The 22,193-nt window shown below is 38.5% G+C and overlaps 1 protein-coding gene across 2 annotated transcripts in view; it reads right to left on the bottom strand.

Annotated features, from left to right (window-relative positions):
• The window catches only part of LOC131330550 (mannose/glucose-specific lectin-like), a 48,131-nt gene that overhangs the window by 2,856 nt on the left and 23,082 nt on the right, over positions 1 to 22,193 (bottom strand). The window contains exons 1-4 of one of the 2 annotated variants that reach the window (XM_058364172.1): positions 12,248 to 12,472; positions 11,645 to 11,950; positions 3,281 to 3,499; positions 1,552 to 1,863 (exon numbers count right to left, since the gene is read on the bottom strand). In XM_058364172.1, coding sequence (XP_058220155.1) covers positions 1,552 to 1,863; positions 3,281 to 3,499; positions 11,645 to 11,950; positions 12,248 to 12,373 — 963 coding nt within the window. In that variant the 5' untranslated portion in view covers positions 12,374 to 12,472. Of the gene's footprint in view, positions 1 to 1,551; positions 1,864 to 3,280; positions 3,500 to 11,644; positions 11,951 to 12,247; positions 12,473 to 22,193 lie in introns of those variants that run through there. The other variant, XM_058364171.1, reaches the window with a different exon arrangement.

Below are 22,193 nucleotides of genomic sequence, written 5' to 3'. Positions count from 1 at the left end.
TTTTTTCCTTTCTTGTGGCCTTCTCCTTGATCCAAGTCCTTGTAATTGGAGTTTGGCCTTCTCGATGTACCTTTCGTCGAGTAATAATAATTTTGTTTCATATTCAAAAAATATATATATATATACCAAGTTCCAAGCACAAACAGATCATGAAAGAAGTTTAAAAATGCAAACATCCTAAACACGCGATTAAAACAAAGTCTTAATTAAGAGAAATCTGTCTATGATGCGAGACCAATCTACACATGATAATAAACAAGAAAATGGAAAAATTAATGTTCCAGAAATCATGCAAAATATATATATTTTTATTTGGTTGAATGGCTCTCGCGTGGCACTGGCAAGGGGAGCAAGCGCCAACACGCGCTCACAGAGGGAAAAAAAGAAAAGAAAAGATGATTTAAAGCTTGTGTTTGAGCAATGAGCATTCTTGTCATTGACTTGGGGGATGGTGTTGCGCAGTGGTGTGCGCAGCATCGTACTGCGCACCTCCGAGTCGCCAGATCGTGCATCCGATGACTCGGATCTCATCTCGGCAATGAATGGCTAACTCCTAGATGACAACGTAGCTCAGAGATCAAGATGGTGATTTTAATGGAGGCCATTGAATTCAAGAGTACGGGGTACTAATAATTTCACCACCGTCCGGGAAAGAGGACAATATGATCAAGGGGTGGAATTAATTAGGTGTCACGAAGGGTGTTGTAGGTAATTCCTAGTTCGGTATATCTCTTGTAACCCTCTTTAATTATTAGAAATTAGGAGTTGTCTGTGATTTTATGCTTGAGGTGTTTAGACCCCAAGTAGTTATTGCGTATATCGCTTTGTCTTTTCTCTCTTGATTAATTGCTTTACTTTAGTTCATCTTATTGTGTTGATTGAAATGGAGCCTGCTTAATTAATTGCTAAATTACAATTAGTTTTAATTATTAAATTGTAGTTCCATTCACCCCCACTGGGACTTGATAGTACTTATAATCAACGTAATGCCAACAATGTAACATGAAACACTAAACAACTGTAGATCAAAAAGTCATTAAATTTTTTTAAAAGTAAGTTAAAACCTTGAATTTACGTGCTTAAAGAAATGTCTATCTCAAAGTGTTACTCTTCTAAACTTTTGGGTGAGGCACATACGGCTAGTACAAATCTGGGCATAGATATATTCAGAACCATACGATGCATGTGGTCCCACTCAGTAAATGAGGGAAGCACATAGATCAGACAATTCCAGACAAACCCTTGTTCAGATCTGTGAATGGTTTGTGAGTACAAAACATTGTTTAAAATATATTTTGATTTGTTGAGATCTTTTTTTAAATAGCGATTTCTTGAGATGACTAGCAACGTATCTAACTCCATTTCATTTGATTTTTATTTATCAATAATTTCCATGTCGAGAATCTTAAACATGGATGTTTGGATCATCAAAATAGAACCCTAACAGACCCCAATCTCTTTATGTGACAATCTTATAATGAGAGAGAAATAAGCCTGAGAATTTTGATTTACTAATTGGATAAAAGAAAAATAGAAGGAATAGAAGCTAACCTTGAGGTGTGTTGGCGCAGAATCTTGATCTTGAATTGGATGGAAACTATCTGAACTGGGCAAACTATTGACTTTGGGTGCTACAAATATACCAATTGCAGTAAGGTACTTTTCGATACGTCCATGGAATCCAGCAATAACTCCACCTTCTATTGGAATGGACACAGAAGAAGTACCCGATCTCAAACCAAAAGGCCCATATTTGTTTAGATTTGTATTAAAACAGAGAGATGTGATTGCCACTTGTCCATCAAAGTCTTCGTATGTCAGATTTATCGACGAGAGTTGCTCTATTGAACTGTCGATGAAGAACTAAACAAGCGCAAGTATAAATTAGGAGTTTGCTTGGGACGCATAACAAATTAAAATGAAATTATTGAAAATTATTGAAGTTTTTTTTTTTTTTTTTTTGGTCAAGCGGAAAATTATTGAAAATTTTGGTTTAATAATTAACTTGCCGATTCGTCTCAACATTAAAAATTCAAAAAAATATTGTAAAAAAAGCTATGGACACCAAGGAAAGTGCATAAATTTGGGGAGTCCGGGTTCCTATAGTGAGGCCAGCCCGTAGAAACTAGCAATCCCACGAAATGACACCGTTTTTGTGGCACTTTGGGAAGACCGGCCCTTTGTCCATTTCTTTGTTTTCTTCTTCGACTTTTCTTCCTCCACCCCACCCTGGCTTCAACTCCCTGGAGTACTAGAATCGAATTGTTTCCTTCTCAAATAAATTAATATACATGAAAGAGATCCATGAAAATTTCCATTAAAGATAAATAAATGGTCCAGATTCGTTTTGTGAATCTGAGCCATTCATTTCTCTTTCATTGATATTTTTATGGATTCATTTCATGTACCATATCAATCCTCCTATCCTCCACTGGTGTTCAACTCTCCGTTGCAGACAACGGCATTGCCGCCGTTACCCTTTTCCATTTTCAGCTCGAGGTCCTCTATTTCTCTCCCAGGGCCCCTCCCTCTACCGTCTGATGTTCTCGCTTCTCTCCCGCACCATCACCAACTCCCCCAATCTTTTCCACCCCTGCTTCAGTTTTAATTTGTCAACCCCAATCTGTCGCTCTATCTATGGAAACCCCTTCATATGAAGTGGCTTCAGTGTATGTGGGGGAAACGATAGCAAACTGGGGGGTTTGATTTCGGCAGTGTCAAGTCCAATATAATTTGGCTATCCATCTTAGTCAATTGTAGAGTTGGAATTGATCTATAGTGGGACCAGTTGCAGAAACTAGTTCGTGGGCATTCAACTTTAGATCCAACTCGATTAAATATTCAACAACTTGGGTAGGCTTGTGAACCAATTTGTGGTTGAAATTTTCCTTACTCTCTCCTGAATCTTTACTTCTTGATGAAATAATAGGTTGATGTTGAATTACCGATGCATGCCAATTGTGGGATAAACTCGACAGTCGCAAAAATTTCATGGTAAATTTTGTGAGTGAGCCGGTGGGGACGGGTTAGGTTTGCCAGGAAGGAAGGAGAGAGAGAGGTCTTCCTTCAGTGCATTTCCAAATAATTGCAACAAAATGGCGTAGTTTTGTGGGGCTGCAAGTTGCAGCGAGTGGGCCTCATTAGAGGGACCTGAACTCCTAAATCTAGACACAGGCATGTTTGGAACCATTCGATGTGTGTGGTACCTATGCCCACACGCATTGAATAGATCCACATACATCTTTGTTTGGGTCTGCGAATAAGCTAAAGAGGGTCATACCGTTTTAATCGAACCGTCACCATCGCCGCCAACTTTCACAGGGCTTCCTATAGCAACGCCATCGCAGCTTTTACTTTCGAATAAAATTGAATCAATAACAGCTCGATAGCGAATAGTTATCTGCATTATAGGCCCGTCGGGCTTGTAAGCCCAATCTACAGCACCTTCCCCTCCCCATGGCCCTAACGAAATCCACCCTTCTTCACCGATTATCTTGCCCTGCACATTCACACAATCTATTACAATCTTCTTTTTCAAAATAAAAAAAGAAACATCTTTATGTTACAACCTAGGAACTGTTCACCATTGGAACTCTTGGACTCCCTTGGTGCCTATTCGGATAAAGAGTGTGAAAGCGTTAGATTCTGGTGGTGATGAGTGTTGTTGGTGGTCGTATAGTTTCGATCTGGGTTGACGAAACCCTGGTTCGAACAGATTTGAAGAAGGTCGTGATTTTTGGGTGAAGAAGGTTGTGATTTAAAGAGTTACTGGCAATAGCTTCGGACTTAAGAATCTGGAAACCCACATCAGATTTCTCTTCGGATTTTGTCGGAATTCGAGCACTGGAATCGTCTTCCCAAAAAGCTTGACGGCTGGATCTTTGGTGTGGTTGGAATAAATCTTGTTAAAAATTTGTTATGATCCTAATGTTCCACATTGGTTAAGTATGGGATTAGCCATGTACATATAAGTTATTGGGCACCCTCCCCTTGTAAGGCCTATTTTCAAGAGTGAGTTCTACCTAAGGGTTTGTATCATTAGTATCAGAGCCAATCACCACGTCAAGTATGGGCTCGGACACACCTGTGCAAGTATGGGATTGTATGGGTGCGGCTTTGCAGTTTGACTCCCGGAGGGGGTGACCTAGTGATTGGACAAGAGTTCCATGTCAATACAGCGATGGGCTACCGTGGACGTCGGTTGCAGAGCGTGGTGGTATGTTAGGATCCTAATGTTCCACATTGGCAAAGTATGAGATTAGCCATGAGTATATAAACTCTTGGGCACCCTCCCTTTGTAAGCCGGATTTCAATGGTGAGTTCTACCTAAGGGTTTGTTTCATTGGTATCAAAGCCAATTACTACATCAAGTATGGGCTTGGACACACCTGTGCAAGTATGGGATTGTATGGGTGCGGCTTTGCAGTTCGACTTTCGGAGGGGGTGACCTATTGATTGGACGAGAGTTCCATGTCAATAGAGTGATGGGCTACCGTGGACGTCGGTTGCGGAGCGTGGTGGTATGTTAGGATCCTAATGTCCCACATTGGCTAAGTATGAGATTAGCCATGTGCATATAAGCTCTTGGGCACCCTCCCTTTGTAAGCCGATTTTCAAGGGTGAATTCTACCCAAGGGTTTGTATCAAAATTGATGGTGATGGTGAAGTAATTTTTGTGATGGTGAAGTAAAAGGTTTTAGAATTTTTTTGAACTAAAATTTGGGGTGAAAATAGGGTTGTCATTGGAGTGGATGGAATGTGTGCAAGTTAGTACTGCCTTTCTCTCTCTAAAAACGGGAGCACCCTCTCTAACTTTAAAACAGTTGCCACACTTTCTCTTCTCCTTCCTCTCCTTCTCCTTTGGGTTTATACCCTAATGCGGGCGGCGGGAGGGAAGGGATCAATCACTGTCTTCAGATATGGTTTCCCTTTCCCCTTCTCCACCAAAACATGTACAGTTTGCCGTTTTTGTCGCCACACTGCTTCTGGGTTTGTAGCCGCATAGTCGCCGATGGCTTCTTGGTCGCCGGCTTGGGAGCTTGATCGGTAGAGGATTAGGCAAGAGAACGGTTGTTCAATTAATGAAAGAGGGGATTGTATTTTTTGCATTATTTCATGGGAAATTTATAGAAATCGTCCACCTAGTTTCATCCGATTCTCTTTTTCGTCCTTCAAGTATCAATTGCAACTATTTTGACCTTCAAGTTTGGTTTTTGTTTCAAGTTCATCCAATTGATAACGTCCGGTCTATAAACTGACAGAAAACTGAGGATTCAGAGTAGTTATGATATTTCATGTTCTTTTTCTTGGACAAAATGGTATATCTGCTCTATTTTCTACCAAATCCCGCCAAAATCAGAGGAAAAACTTAGAGCCCTAAAAGTGACGCCAAAACCCTATTTTCCTCTTATTGAAGGCTAAAAGGGGAACCTCTTTACAATGGCGAATCTCTGAGTAAATGACAAGGACATGGGACCCAAATCCACAAAAAGCTGTAGAGGGATACCAATCATACAGAGATTCGAAGAAGGGGTTTCAAATCAATGGCCATTATAAGGGTTTTTAAACTTACCCCATGTTGTGCACAACCAAAGAATCTGCGTCCAGGGTTGTTGTCTATCCATGAAGGCCTCATGTAAGCTCTCCTTCCACAATGGCATTGCACTTGATCCATTTCAGCTTCAAGTTCTTTCCCTTACTCAGTTGGTGTGTGCTGATTTTGGGTGGAGGGAAAGATATATAGATAGAATTAGGGCTCCAAGTTTCCTCTCTGATTTTAACGAAGAACATAAAATGTCCTAATTACCCTCAATTTCTAGTTTTCTGTCAATTTATAGACTTTGCGTTATCAATTGGAATGAAAACCAAACTTAAAAGTCAAAATAGTTGCAATTGTTACTCGGAGGACGAAAATGATAATTGAATAAAACTACGAGGACGATTTCTATAAATTTCCCTTATTTCATTTTTGTTTGGATTTAGTCCAATTTCTTCCGGATCTAGTTTGGTGATTTGTTGGTCATGTGTTTGATATTAGTTTTGTTTTCTGCGAACATGATCTCGCTAGGTGAGTTTGAAATAGGGTTGCACTTATATTATGCTCTGATTGCCCTCTCTAATGATTTGTCCGATCTGTGGACACCCATTTGCCCCCATAGGATTCTTCTCTGTTGTATAGACTTTCGCTTATTCAACTTCTTACATTTGCCAAAAAAAAAATGGAGTGGATGATGCAAAAGTGACCATTTACTCATTTGAGCAAGTGTAACTTTTATAAGTTCATAAATTGGGACATTTAGTTCAACGGCTGTGTCAAGGTTCTGAATATCGTATCAGCTAGAGTATCGGTTTTTTTTATAGGTACAGTACATTCTGGTATTGGTGAGATACCAAGTACCGTTTCAGATTTATCACTATTTGTTGTGCCAAACACCAAATTGAGAATACAATAAATCAACAAGCGATAAACAAGAACACAAAAATATACGTGGTTCCGCTCAAGCACAAAGCACGTACGTACTCCACGGGAAAAAGAGCAAGAGGATTCACTATAAACGGGGAGAAAAACAAAGAGCCGACTATACTCTTAACTCTGCTTGAAGCACCAAACAGATATCTAAGGACAAATTTCTGATGGAACCCACACTACAAAAAAAATTCAATTGGGTGACGAATGAAAATCGTCATAAATTGCATGTTTTTCGTCACAAATAATATAGGTGACGAAAAAAAATTTGTCGACTAAAGGTTGTCGAGGATTCCTACCTGGTGACGAAATCTATTTTTCGTCACCTATAGTGCCTTTTGATGACGAAATATTTCGTCACCAAAAAGTGAATAATTGGTGACGAAATTTTTTTCCTCGTTTATTGTGCTTTTGACTACGAAAAAATTCGTCACCGATAGATCACATCGGTGACAAAAAATTTCGTCACCAATATAAGAAATTGGTGACGAAATTTTTCGTTGCAAAAGATGTTTTCATATGCAAAAAGAAATCCTTCTTTCTTGCGCCTGCTGGGTTTCGAACCCGAATCCTTTGAGTTTTTCGCATAAGCTCCGACCAACTGCTCTATACACATTTTTTAGTAAATATTTGAAATATCTAATATATAACACATATGTTTAACAGTAAAATATATTTCGAATGTAATTTTGAACCTTTAAACATTAAAATTAGCAATTTTGATAAATATGAAAGTTGTAGGCAATTGAGTATTGTTCAAACCCAATTTGAATTATCTCAATCGGAGATTTTAATAAAGAGTTATGTCCGAAATACATTTAGTGACAAAGCGCAATTCATAAATTTCGTTGCTGAAAGAGTTAAAATGGTGACGAAATTATTTTTCGTCACCAAAGTTAAGCATTTGGTGACGAAAAAAAATATTTCGTCACTAAATTGCTCTCATTTAGCGATGAAATATATTTTTTGTCACCAAATGATTATCTTTGGCGATGAAAAATAATTTTGTCACCTTTTTAAGCTTTCGGCGACGAAAAATATATTTTGTCACCAAATGAGTACCTTTCGCGACAAAAATATTTTTTTCGTCACTAAACATGTATAATTGGTGACGAAATTATTTCGTCACGAAAGTTGTCAAAACAGTGACGAATTTATTTTTTCGTCACCAAATAAACTCATTTAGTGACGAAATTAAATTTCGTCGCCACTTTTTTGTCACCAATTTTCATTTTTCTTGTAGTGCCAAAAGGGAGACACAAACCCTTGGTGGAACCCTAAGAGATGAACAAAATCCTAATATCTAAGCCCTTGAACAAAAGACCATAACCTTAATTAGGAACCCCCAAGGTCCCTATTTATAGAAAAACACTAAATAAACCTAAACCGAATAGGAATAGGAATCCTAGTCAATTTGGGAATTCTAATCAATTTCCAACACTATTAGTGTTTTTTTCCCACATAAAAGAATTTATTGTATAATATACACATTTATTAAAAATAAAAATAAAAAGTAGTCCGGTATTTGTTCAGTATTAACCGTTATCGACCGATTTTGTCCGAACTTGAAGGAGAAAAAAATTAAAAGTAGTCCGCAACTGTCCCGTATCGACTGGTATCTCCGGTTCCGTCCAGTATTGGGAGGTACCAACTAGTTTTGAACCGGAATGAAATTAGAAGAGTAGGGCACGGAATTTGGACAATATCGGTATGTTTTAGCTGGTATGGTGCGAGATTCATAACCTTAGATTGTGTATCTATATATGCTTAGGTGCAATAAGATGGAGTGTCCAACTCCTATGAAGAAGGCGTTGGAGTGTTCAACTTCTATGAAAAAGATGATGATACCGTTTTGATGAGTTAGATTGAAATTGTTGTAGTAGTAGTCCTTTTAATCAATGTTCTCAATGAGCTTTTCAAAATGAACAATTTTGACCATTAAAATGAACCTAGATTGTGCCAAAAATAACCCAAAAAGACAAAGCAACCCCCATCGGGAAGTCTTCTCCTTTATCAGAATCAAATATTTAAAACCGGACGGAGTTGATACCGGCTTGTGTTTCGTTTTAATTGGGTTTTTGTTGGTGGATCATGGAATTGAACCCATATACAGATTAGTAGAGGTGCTCCACAACCGCTACCCGGCATGGACGATTTGAGTTATAAAAATAACTCCAGAGTTTGTGTTGGCTATATAAGTTCCAATAAGTCTAGGTATACTATCTCCAACCACTACACCATCCACTACATTTTTTGTAGGGTCCACTTTGGATGTCAAAAAAATACAGAAAAATATTCATAAATTTTAAAATAATATATTATGGGGCCCTGTAAAAAATCAGCTCCAACAAATATCGATAAGTATTTTTTCTTGATTCGTAGGTGCGAAACTGTACAGTTGAGCAGTTTCGTCCCTATAAATCAAGAAATAATACTTATCGATATCCGTTGGAACTGATTTTTTACTGGGCCCCATAAAATATTATTCTAAAATTTATGGACTTTTTTCTATATTTTTTTGGGACCCATGATGAGTCCTACAAAAGATGTAGTGAATGGATGGTAGTGTATGTAACGTCAATAAGTCTAGGTACACTACCTCCAACCACTACACCAGCCACTACATTTTTTATAGGGCCCACCTTGGATGTTAAAGAAATACAGAACATTAATTTCAGGTTCATTTTTATGATCGGCGTCATTAATTTTGTAACACTTGCCAAGAACATTAATTACTCCTTCAGTCCCAAGATGTTTGACCTTTTTAAAACTGCGTATTATTTTAAATTGCTTATATCTTTTGATTCATGATGTTTTACGTGACTTTGAAAACTTCTTCTAATATACCTAGTTAAAATCTGTCAAACAAAATCTATATCGTATATTTTTCAACATTCATATTGAAAGATATAGGTAATATAAAATAGCACGCTATCTAAACCAAACCAAACCGAGCCTTAAGTCCCAATCACTTGGGGTCAGCTACATGAATCATTTTCCTCCTAAATAGCACGCTATCTCAAAAAATCTAATATTTTGAGACACAGGGAGTACTAGAAATAATGTCAGGTTGCATTGATATAGTTACATTAATGAGTAAATAAGTATGTTCCGGTGATTTGTTCGGCACACCCATACCTGAACCTAACACCTGAACATGGTAAACATGTGTAAATTTTGAACATGATACAAACAATTTATAATGAACATAATGCCGTCAATGTAAAATGAAACTCTAAACAAACGTATATCTAAAAGTCGTTAATTACCATCAAAGTTTACTTAAACTATGAATTTACTCGTCTCTCTTTTGGGTACACTAAACATGAATTTACGTGTATGGAGGGGTATGAGGACCCTTTTAAACACACACACTTAACCCAAAAAGAGACCCACTAGTTAGCAGGGAATACTAGCAATATTGTTGAGCCTCGTAAAACGTCAGGATTTCAAAACCAATTCTTGAAGATTCTTTTATCTGAGGTAAAGGTACTAGGCCTTGGGAGTACAAGAAGGATGCGGGGGCTGTCTCTTCTTTTGCTGATGTAGTCGTTGGGAGAAAACAGATCCAGTCGGGAGAATTTGACTGTTTGTGCGTGTGATGAAGGAAACAAATGGTTAAGTAGGAGCGCAGTTGGAAGGCTTCCATCACTGAGAAGTATTGATTCTTCGAGAGAAGCATTTAATTATTTTAGAAGGAGTTTTAAATATTCAGCTTAGAGATATGGAAGGACTTTTGGCTCTCTTGACTTTTGAATCCTTGGAGGATATGATGTCTATGTTAGAAGGAGGAGGTTTGTGCTGGTTAAAGAATTGGTTCCTGAAAGTTGATAAATGGAATCCTAATTTGAAGGTTGAGACCTATAAGAAGGTATGGCTGAGTTGCTATGGGATTCCTCTTAACCTTTGGAATGGGGGTGCCATCTAAATATTGGTAAATGCTCGGGCGATAGTACTACTACAACATCGTCTATAACATTAGACGATGCAACTTCCAGGGGATCATTTTTCTCAGTTTGGAAGGTTAAGATTCTTACTAACACCTTTGATGCAATTAACCAGGTGATCAGTTTGGAGTACAATGGCAATTTTTACCCGGTTAGGGTGATAAAAAAGAACAAGTGGTAGTCAATGACTACACGAGGGTGATAGAGGAAATTGATCATGATGCAGTGGAAATTGGGAAAGGGATCGAGGGTCCTTAATTTCAATGGGGTTTCGAAGTACCTAGGATGAGCTTAGGATAATGTCAACTCTAGAATGAGAGACACTCATTCACAAGCCCTATTGCTCACGTGTTGATCGAAGTCTAGTACTAAGGTTTGAACGCCTTTTATAATGGAGAGGCGAGTTGAGGCGAGATCCACACATGAGGCTATTTTAAAGTTGGAAAGGGGATGAATAGGTCTAAAAGGAAGATTAGAAAGAAGAAACTTATTATTGAGATGGGGATGAAGGCGGCCAAAGTTCCACGCAAGGCTATGGTGATTTCCTACTCTTCAATCACAATCCTCACTTGACATCCAGAATAGGAACTCTATCTTATTCAAGAATGCTAGAGAGGCTTAATTTGGAGTAAGATGCCGTGTTGGGTATTGAACTCAAAGGAGGGAAGAACTTTAACTTGAAGAAATTTGATGAAATGGAAGAGGATCGAGGAAATTGCGGATATAGATCGAGAATGCCTCGAAGAAGTATCTGGAGTTAGAAGAGGGAGATGAATCTGATAGGGAGAATGAGGCCTCTATTTCTTTGAAGTTTTAGCTCTCTTTTGTCTGGTGTCATAAGTTTTTGGTGCGATTTGTAAAGTGTTGATAGTGTCGTCTTTTGGCCTCAAGGTTTGTTTCAGCTTTCGCTTCGTTGTTTTGGTTTTGCTTGTCGCTATGGGTTGTGAGGTTTATTTTTGGCATTTCATGCTATTGGACCCACACATATGTGAGAGGGAGTGGTGAAGAGGAGCGTCCCTAGCATTATTGTTTTGGTTGCTTTACTTAGGTTTTCCTTTGTGTTTTTTTTTTTTCTATTTTGGTTGGCATCTTGCTATCCTTTTTCGGTCTTGGGGGCATTTGCCAGTGTGCCCTTACTACGTTTAATCTATGTAATCATTTATAAAGATCAATAAAATTCTTTTAGCTACAAAAAAAAAAAAGGTAAAAAAAGAGAAGGATAGAAGGTGACCTTGAGCTGAGTTGGCGCAAAATCTAGGTCTTGAACTTTCTCTAAACTAGGCAAATTATTGACTTTGGGTGCTACAAATATACCAATTGCAGCAAGATAGGTTCCACCACGTCCGTGGAATCCAACGAGAACTCCACCTTCTATTGGAATGGACACAGAATTAGAAGCACCCGAAATCGTACCAAAAGTTCCATATTTCTTCAGATTTGTATTGAAACAGAGAGATGTGATTGCCACTTGTCCACGAAAGTCTTCGTATGTCAGGCTTATGGAAAGGAGTTGCTCTTCTGAACTGTCAATGCAAAACTAAACAAGTGCAAGTATAAATTAGGAATTTGTTAGGGACGCATACAAAAATAAACTTTCATCGTAAATTATTGTAGTTTTTCGTTAAACAAATCCCTTGCCTATTCGTATAGACAATAAAAAGATCAATAGTTTTTTTTATAAATGCTATGGACACAAAAATAAGGTGCAAAAATCCAGACACAAATTAAGATGTGCAGACCATCCGACATGTGTAGGACGCTTGTACATCGGAACATGCGGATGGATCCACAAACAACTCTTCCGGGTCTTTGAATAAGCTAAAGAGGGTCATACCGTTCTCGTCGTCTCGCCACCAATATCGCCAATTTTCTTGGAGCTTCCTATAACGTGGCCATCATAGCTCCTACTTCGGAATAAAATTGAATTGATAGCTTCTCCATAACAAATACTTATCTGCATTATGGGCCCTTCGGCCTTGTAGGCCCAATCTACACCATCTTTCCCTCCCCATGGCCCTAAAGATATACATCCTTGATCTTCATCGTTAATCTTGCCCTACACATTCCCACAATCTGTTTGTTTTATTGGCTCAATATTTTTTTTTCCAGTAAAGACCGCCAACACAATCTATTACAACCTTCTTTTCCAAAAAAAAAATAAAAAGCCAATTAAAACAACCTTTATTGGCTCAATTTTTTATATAAAAAAAATCTATGATCTCCTTCATTGGCTCACTAGGGTTTGCCATGCCTGAAGGCATGACACAACGCGTTTTGAAAATAATTAAAATGAATTATGAAACTATTGACCACTCCCATGAAAGTTCAAAGCTCAAACTAAAAAAAATCACATTAATTAGCTACAGCCACGCCACCATTAGCTGCACATGAAACCATAAAAATATTGAAGCAATCATAATTCATAAAATTGAAGGGGAGATTGGTATAGTTTTATCGGCTCAATATCCATTGTTCGGTAAGGGCCACCAACACAATCTATTACAACCTTCTTTTTCCTATAAAAAAAAAACCCTACGACAACCTTAATTGGCACATGTGTGTGTTTGTGTGTGTGTGTTTGAATAGGAGGGTTTCCATGGACACAAGTTTTAATGCAAATGTGTAATAAAATTAAATTTAATGAAAATTAATATGAGAGAGAGATCATATATATATATATATAGAGAGAGAGAGAGAGAGGGGAGGGGGTGGTTGTTTACTATCGGATCTCTCGAACTCTGTTGGTGCCTACTTTAGAAATTCAATTGCTATATGTATTTGAAAAATTTCCAAAATACCCTCAAATTTGATCTCAATATTTAATAGACACCTAAACTTTATTAAACTTCAATTAAACTCCTAAACTATTGAGCCGTTATTATAGTTTATATAGAGAATTTTTAGGAGGTCCACTATAGCATGTTTCTAACCCCACTAATCCACTTCTAAAATTCTTAACCCCTCTAGTCCACTAATAATTCCAATGACAAAACTACCATATGTAAAGTAAACAAGGGTTTTGTTTGGCTAACACAAAAAAATGTATTTTTCTATTTTTTCCGATCTTGTTGCAACCACGTAACCACCACCACCACCACCACCACACCCGCCGCGGCCACCACTACTCCGCCACCACGCCAACATATAACGTCATATGTGTGACAAAAATTTCTATTATCTTTTTTTCATTCTTGTTTTGAGCCATTTCCTTCTTGAACCCGTTACCCCTTAACATATAACGTTATATGTATGACAATATATACACACACACACACACACACACACACCTGTTTTGAGCCATTCCCTTCTTGAATCCGCCACACCCTAACATATAACATTATCTATCACAATCTGTGTTCTTGTCTTATATTTGGTACTACATCAACAAAAGTGCACATATAATTTTATATGTCTCAATCTGTTCTTTGTACGTTATCAAAAACAAAGATAGATCTAATACATATAAAGTTATCTATGGATATCTAGAATGTGTTTTATGCCAACACAATCACATATAATATTATACTAGAGGCCGAGCACACGCGATGAATTTTGATAAATTTTTTGAAAATTCGATCAATCAATAAACGGGAAGGTATTGTGCATATTTTGTACAAAATTCAACTTGCACACGCATCGCGTATGCCCAACCTCTAATATGTTATGTCCATCCAAAATATAAAAGAAATATTTAGATAGTAAATTAAGTATATTTGGTACCCACAAACGGAACCCAACTCGTACAAACCAATATGAAGTTATCATGCATATAGTCAAAAAAAGAAAAAAAAAATATTTAGAAAGTAAATTAAGTGTATTTGGTACCCACAAACGGAACCCAACTCATACAAACCCATATGAAGTTAACATGCATATAGTAAATTAGCATGATAAACATGTGCAACTCAATCGGCCTATTTTATCTTGCCTCACCTCTTCACCAATTTTCACGACAACTATATATGTAAACCTCCGTCCTCTTGGTCGATCTCTTTTTCTTTTTAAATTTGTAACTAATAATCAAAATTTTCACTCCAAAGTACAAATATTCTGCCTAATCCAATACTTATATAAAACAAAAAAAAAAGGGAGAAGGTGGAAAAATTAAAATGGGAAAAGGAGACACCAAAGTGGCACTCTTCGATTATATATTAGATTAGAATAGATAAAACAGAAGCAGTAAAAAATAAAAATATCGAAATCGAAAACCCTTCCCAAATGTTGTGCATCGCTCCTCCACCGCTCCACTTTTCCGTCCTCCACAAGAACCCTAAATTCATCCCCACACGCGCCACTCATCATAACCAACCAAGCACGGCTCCCTTCACTGTTGGATCGTCCTGGAGCATGAAAGAGATCGAGAAATCAATTGAAAACCCGGCAAAACATCATGAAATCGGAAACTCACATAGGACAACCATTTCATGTGACAATTTTCTGATTTCCCAACCATTTACATCAAGCACTAAAACCTTCAAAAAGAAAGCATGCAGTTAATCTTCAAGCTGATAACCATTTACAAATAGATTACCCAACTCCTTCGCATACCAAGAAGGAGGCGATTCGCGTTCTCACCATGCTGCCTCGCCAGGAAATAGTGCGACGAAATCGGATCCCCTCCTCTTCCGCTGTACCCACTGCTGCCCTTGCCGTCGTCATCGCTGTCTCTCCTTCGATTATACTTGTAGTTGTCCTTGGCTATCTTCGACCAGTCCGGTATGTTGATCGGAAGGCGATGGGGGGGTTGACGGCGACAGTGAGGTTGATCGGAAGGCGATGGTGGGGTTGATGGCGACGCTGGTTTCGATCCAGAGGCGATGGTAATAATCTCCATAGTACAATATGAAGAAGTACAAAAGCACCTTTGGTTTGAAAATGGATGCTTACACCAATCTTAGAAGGGAAATCCGAAACTCAAACTTGGACACCATCCTTGAATGTGAGCTCTGAAGAGAGAAAGAGAGGAGAGAGTTTACCAGTCACCGACGCCGTGGAACACCTCTTGTTATGAACTCTACAAAACGGTGTCGGTTTGCTGGACTTGCATTCGGTTGTAAGCCGGTTGTAGAGAGCAAAGCCAATGCGGTGGAAATCGATATAGAAGACGGAGAATGCGACGAGTTGTACGATGAGGACAAGGAAGACGAAGTGGATCGAGATGATGAAGATGAGGCCGAGAGAGAGAGAGCGGAGGTTGTGCTCTAGATTTGTTTGTGGTCTAGGTTTTCTCTCTATATAACAGTTTATATAGGAGGACATTTTTGTCTTGGTTTAATTTCTTTTTTAAAAAATGTAGACTTAATGCCTTACTAAACTATACTAGTGAACTGGAGGGATTACAAACATTAGAAGTTGACTAACTAAATTACAAATTCTGTATAGTAGACCATAGACTAATTTTTTATACTCCCTCCGTCCCTTTTTTAGAGTCCAGTATTCCATTTTGGGCTGTCCCTTAATAAGTGTCCATTTTGTAAAGTTAGTGGGTAAAAGTTGGTGTATTATTTATTTTACCCCTAAAAGTAGATTTCTTTTTGAAAAGTAAGTGAGTAAAAGTGTAATGATGATGGGTAAGAAGGGAAAGTGGAGGAAAAAGTTGATGTGAAAGATATAATGATGATGTCTTTTTAATAAGTTGGAATTACGAAGCAGGACACTTAAAAAGGGACGGAGGGAGTAGTTTATACTCATATCATCTAAATCCGTCAAATTGGCTCCATTAAATATTGTAGACACCCTATTTTGGACTTTCCAAATTAGTTTACTCACAGTATTTGATTCCCCAGTGATGATCACGGTCAAGAACATTCCGAGGTTATTGGTGTGTTTGAGCTTTGAGCGTCCTGAACCTCATTCAAATCTTTGTCGAGCCTTGTCCAAACCCCCAGAACCAAATGGCCTCAGCAAAACTTTACTTGCATACGCCAATATTGTGCTGGCGTGCGCTGGTAAACTGCCACGTGTCAGTCATCGATCGTTGACTCAGATACCACCAGCGCGCGCAGGTATAATGTTGGTGTACGCCAGTCAAAGTCAGTCAAAAGTCACTATTCAACCACGTGCTCGAGACTTTTGTGGCCACCATGACGTAATCTACAGTTCCCTGGTGATTACAATTGTGCAGCCGGCTCCCCCTCTCTCATACACCACCTTTCAACCCAAATCTCATGCATTTAATGCATGGAGACCTCTCTTCTTAACTCAACCAGCCACAAACTCAACTGGTTACACCTCCATCTCAGTCACTTTTGACTATAAATACACCCCTTGCATTCATGAGCAAGGGATTACTTCCATTTAAGACTTAAAGTCTCATTCTCTCTCTCTTGTTTCTTGCTCTCTCTCTTTTCCTACACTTAAAAGAGTAAGCAAGAGCAAACCTCATACTCTCTTGGTAGCCTTGTGCTAACTCTCCATCCTTCAAACCCTAAGCTCAAGCTAAAAAGCATTTCATCAACCTCAAAACCAAAGAACTGTGTATCTATTTGTCTGCTATTTCTGCTATGGAGTGCCTCTGGGATCCTTCAGGTCATGTTCCAGAGCCCAGAAAGTGCAAAGCCAAACACTGAACAAAATGGTGTAACTGGCGTACGGTACGATGGTACTGACGTACGGAAGTTAGATCTAGCCCAGTGGCTAGCCCTTGCATGGCAGTTAAGCCTTGGCCTCTATTTATTTCCCCACACTGTTTATGGGGTACTCTTTCCATTTTGTTTCCTTAGGTCCATTTCTGCTACCTGTTCCTGTACATATCCTGTTATATAAACTGCGTGGTTTGTCCTAGGTGTGCACTGGTCCTTTCCAAAGCCCAGAGGGTTGAGAAAAAGGAGCTGTGAGTTTAGATTTACTAGCGCACGCCAGTATTCTTGTGACGCACGCAAGTAGTCTCTGTGTGCAGCGGTCTGGCCAGTGCATGCAGCTTCCCCTTGCGTGCCTCATTCTGGGACAGTGTGCTCCAATTTGTTTAAAATGCTCACAGGTGTTTGTTCTCAATCTATTATCATTTGTCATCCATCATATTTCTGCCACGTAAATGCAATTTGTTACAGTTTTAATCTCTTTTAACTGTTCTCCTGCCCCAACTGGCTAGAAAATGATCAATGAGAGAAAAATGCAAATATTTTACAAAATGCCCAAGTAGAGACCGATCTTCGGATTGGGCGAAAGGGTGGCCATAAAACCCTTCTCCTCTCATAACCTGGCTCCCGAACCTCAGATATCGAATGTGACGACGGTCCAATCTACAAGCCTGTTTCAAATAAAAAACGTAGCAAAACGTTTTAAGTTCGGTTCCTTGAGTGTTTCACTGCTAAAATCCGAGTGGCGACTCTGAATCGAAACGTTTCGTCGCACTTTCTAAAAAGGGCACACCCGATTTTATACACGAAAATTAGAATTTCAGGGGTGTGTGCCCACAAATATTGACTTAGACTAACGGCACCATGAATCAAACATTAGGCTCATTTCTTCTCCCCCCAATTGTTGAATAAATCCCAAAATAAAAACTAAAAAAAGGAATAAAGCCAATAACCCTTCTCTCCTCCATTATTGAATTGCTACCAAAACCCATTAATTCCTTCAGGGTCCAATCCCTATTTCTTGATTTCCACTTCATAATCCACACCAGAAACGAAAGCAGAGAAGACCTATTGCTATACTATAGAGTATAGATACTTGAAATGAGTCCTCTGGTTTCCCTCGCTTATAACGTCAGTAAACTCCACCACAAAGTTTGAGAGTTGGGTAGAAGAGGAGACCCAATTTGGATGAATAGAGGTCGATATGTTATAGAGAGGATTAGTTAAGGAGGGGATTAGCATATATTTAATTTGTTTGAGTAGTAGTTAATATGGGTGAATAAGAGTATATGAATAAGAGTGAATTTACTGAATTATGTATAAAATTACTCGATTGCCGTCATTAAATATTTACTTTTGGAATACCAAAAAGGCTTGAGGGGCAATTAGATCTTTCTCCTCATTCGGATAAGTATATCCTAGGGTGGAATTAACTAAGGCCCTTAGCTGCATTGATTAGCAAAAAGCAACAATTCAGATTCAAGAAGATCAAAAAATAAATAAATAAATAATCAGATTCAAGTATTAACAGCCGTCATTTCAGAAATAAAAAAATAATATCAGCAGCTGTACGATGTTATCAAAATCTGTCTTTTTTTATCTCTAATTTTTTTTAGGTTGTGTGCATGCGTTAAGAAACATATGGAAGATCTAGATGCTTTTACACAATGTTAATGGGTTCATAAGTGTTTTTTCTTTCGCTAACTCATGGCGTTCGAGTCTGTTTAAGCACACTACGGCCCATTCCTTGGGGGACAAATCCTACAGTACATCCTCTAGCGAACCTTGTTGGGTTCTTTGTTTTTACCCCAAAATTGGTGGCTTCTATTAAATTATCTTATCCATATGGGACCAAACGAGAAAGTGCATCATTATCCGTTAAAATATTACAAAAATGCCACCAGGATAGACCAAATATTTAAAAATATGTAATTGTCACACTCTATTCTGAGTTCATGATCTTTCTTTCTTCTTTGTGTTCCGGAGCATGATATACAAAAAGTGGAGAGCAGATAACAATCAATTTGCCTTATCAAATTAAAAAATCATCCATTCAAAAGACAAAAATACCAATAGAATAGGATAAATTATCTCCAGTATATAGCATTACTGACCTTGGGGCTCCGGCCTTTGGCAAGTTCACCATATAAAGCAGGATTTTCCGTGAAAAAAACAAAGGGGTAACCCGTAATTAGCTGCATAAATAATTGTGAAAAACAAGGCTAAACTATTCATTACTTCCGGAGTACAAAACAATCTACAACACGGTGTTGGACAAATTGAGTAGGAGAACATACTATAAAGGTTTTGCTATAATAAGGACATAAATATTTTCCTATAAAATCTAAATGACATTCTGCCTAAGATTTACAAAAAAAAAAACCCCTCTCAAGGTTGACCGGCATTGACTAGCGTTGACCAAGGTTGACTGACGTTGACCGGCGTTAAAAGTGCCTAAAATCTTAGGGTACCTTATGAAAGTGCCAAAAATCTTAGGGTACCTGTCACGACCCTAGCCCGCCCCCAAAGGCTCTAGTCACAACAAGGCGCCAGTGATCACATCACTAAGGCCATATTAAAGTTAAACACCTCATTAGCAAATGACTAAAGGGACTTAATTAACGACAAGCGGAAGTAAATTCTATTTTATTACATATGCCAAACCAAAAGTCTTTACAAGGATCTCTACATTGCAAACCACCCAGAGCTGTGCATATTTACATACAAAAATGCTCACCAAAAACAACTCCCTATTTACAAGCCAACATCTACTTAGTGTGACCAAAAGAAGAGTTGCACGCCACCACTCTACGTCCCGTTGCCTGAAAGGTGGAAAAATTCATAAGCCAAAGCTCGTATGAATGATTAATACGCAATTCACATGCTTTCCATGGACAATGATAAAACCATTTAAAAAAAACGAATCATTTCTCATAGCAACATAGCATAGTAATGCACATCCTCTATTCATTTCATGTCTACCAGGCGTCCCCGGTAGTGGATAAGTTAAGACGTCTCTCGTTATCCGATTTAATAGCCATGCCTTGCTAGCCTTTTAGCACGTGTCCCCTAGCAAGCTGGGACGTGGGAGGATGTCATTAATAGATATAAAACATGTCCACCTTCCATTGATATTCCATGGAGTTCATATCTCAAATTATAAAACATCATTGAAACATAAAGCTTATAACAACCCATGTGTTTTGGGTATTAATCACTCACCTCGTATCCACGTGTCACCCGAACCTCCTAAGACAATTAGGCAAAAAACATGATTAGAGGATGTCAAGCAAGCCTATTTTAAATGAACATAAGGTCCTATGGTAAGAATATGAAATTAGATAACTAGCCTTAAAAATTAATCACAGAATCTGCAGGGTCATAACCTTTAACCTAAAATCTGACTTAGCACAAGAATAAATAAGACACAATCTTCCTGCATTTTTTTAGGTCTATGAGTCTAGTTTCAAAATCAGAAATCGGATCGCAATTTCATCGCTCGAGCCCAAAATTATAGCCGTTCCCGTAAAGTGCGACGATGCTGTCAGCACAGCAGAAACCACAACAGCAGGTCGGTTAACGAATTTTAACTTCTTCCACATTGTGAATTAGGTTCTGAAAATTTTACACAGTAAAGTAGACACATACAGGCATCTTCAGTAAAAATATCAAAAAATATTAAGGTCGGGAAGATGGTGAGAAAAATTCCTCAAGAACAAGGCAGATTCAATTCTGCAGATTTTTTTCCAGAAAACCCAGCCTGTTCCTCCTGCAATTTTCAACCCATAACCCAAATCCTACTTGAACCCAATTATCTAAAGCATATATTCAGCAATTAGAACATAGAATTTAACATAAGAAACATGAAATTAAGTATAAGAGAGGGTTGAATTACCAGATTAGCACTCCAATTCAACTCAAATAGAACAAGCCCTAGGTTTCTCTCCTTTTTCCCCTTTCTTCCTCTTTCCTTCTTCTTTTCTCTCTTCCACCGTTCTCTCTCGACTCTCTCCCTCTTTTCTTCTTCTTTTTCCTCTTGCTGACTCTCTCTCGTTTGTTCCCAGGCGGACGAAGCGGTGAAGTTTCAAGAGAAAAATACACGTATGTTTTATTTTTGTCTTCCTAGGGAAAAATTATTCTATGTACTCTTGTCTTTGTGTCTCACCTATCAAGTTTTGGCCAATTAATGATATCCTAAGCATATATATGTGTTTCGTCCCGTACAACTAAGGTAACTACACTATTTAACCACAAGATTAACTTTAAGCATGCCAAGTAGTCACGTATTATGAATAATTAAAATCAGGGTTGTTACACCCTCCCCAACTTATAAAAGTTTGGTCCCCAAACTTTACTTGCCTTGAATTGGGAACAAATGTGGATACTTCTTCAGCATATCTTCTTCGGTTTCCCATGACGCTTCTCCTCCTCGCTGATTATCCCACCATACTTTCACTAATGGTATCACTTTGTTTCTAAGAACTTTGTCCTTTCGGCCAATGATCCTTTCCGGTGTTACCTCATAACTCAAGTCTCCCTGAAGTTCAATAGGAGTTGTCACAAGCAACCTTTCATCGGAATTAGGCAAACATCGACGTAACATGGACACATGGAAAACAGGGTGAACATAGGATAACTCTGGCGGTAACGCTAACCGATAACTCACCTCACCAACTTTATTTAGAACTTCAAATGGTCCAACATATCTCGGTTGTAGCTTTCCCGCCTTTCCAAACCGCTTTTTCCCCTTCATTGGCGACGCTTTCAAAAATACGAAGTCCCCGACTTCAAACCTCAACGGTCTCCTCTTTGAATCTGCGTAACTCTTTTGCCGACTTTGTGCCGCTTTCAATCTTTCTTGAATTATTCGAATTCTTTCAGTAGTTTCATCGGCAATTGCTGGCCCCTCAAGTCTCCTCTCCCCCACTTCGGTCCAGCATATCGGCGATCGACATTTCCTCCCATATAGTGCTTCGTACGGTGCCACACCTATACTCGCCTGATAACTATTGTTATATGCAAATTCTGCCAATGACAAATGTTTCTCCCAACTTCCCTGAAAATCCAAAACACAAGCTCATAACATATCCTCCAAAACCTGTATAACCCTCTCAGATTGACCGTCGGTTTGTGGATGGAATGCCGTACTGAATTTCAATTCTGTGCCCATAGCCTTTTGCAAACTCCTCCAGAAATTAGAAG

This window comes from Rhododendron vialii, chromosome 6a (assembly GCF_030253575.1).
Source record: "Rhododendron vialii isolate Sample 1 chromosome 6a, ASM3025357v1".
NCBI lineage: Eukaryota > Viridiplantae > Streptophyta > Magnoliopsida > Ericales > Ericaceae > Rhododendron > Rhododendron vialii.
Note: the sequence above shows the minus strand (reverse complement) of the source record. Positions and strands in the feature narration are given on the sequence as shown.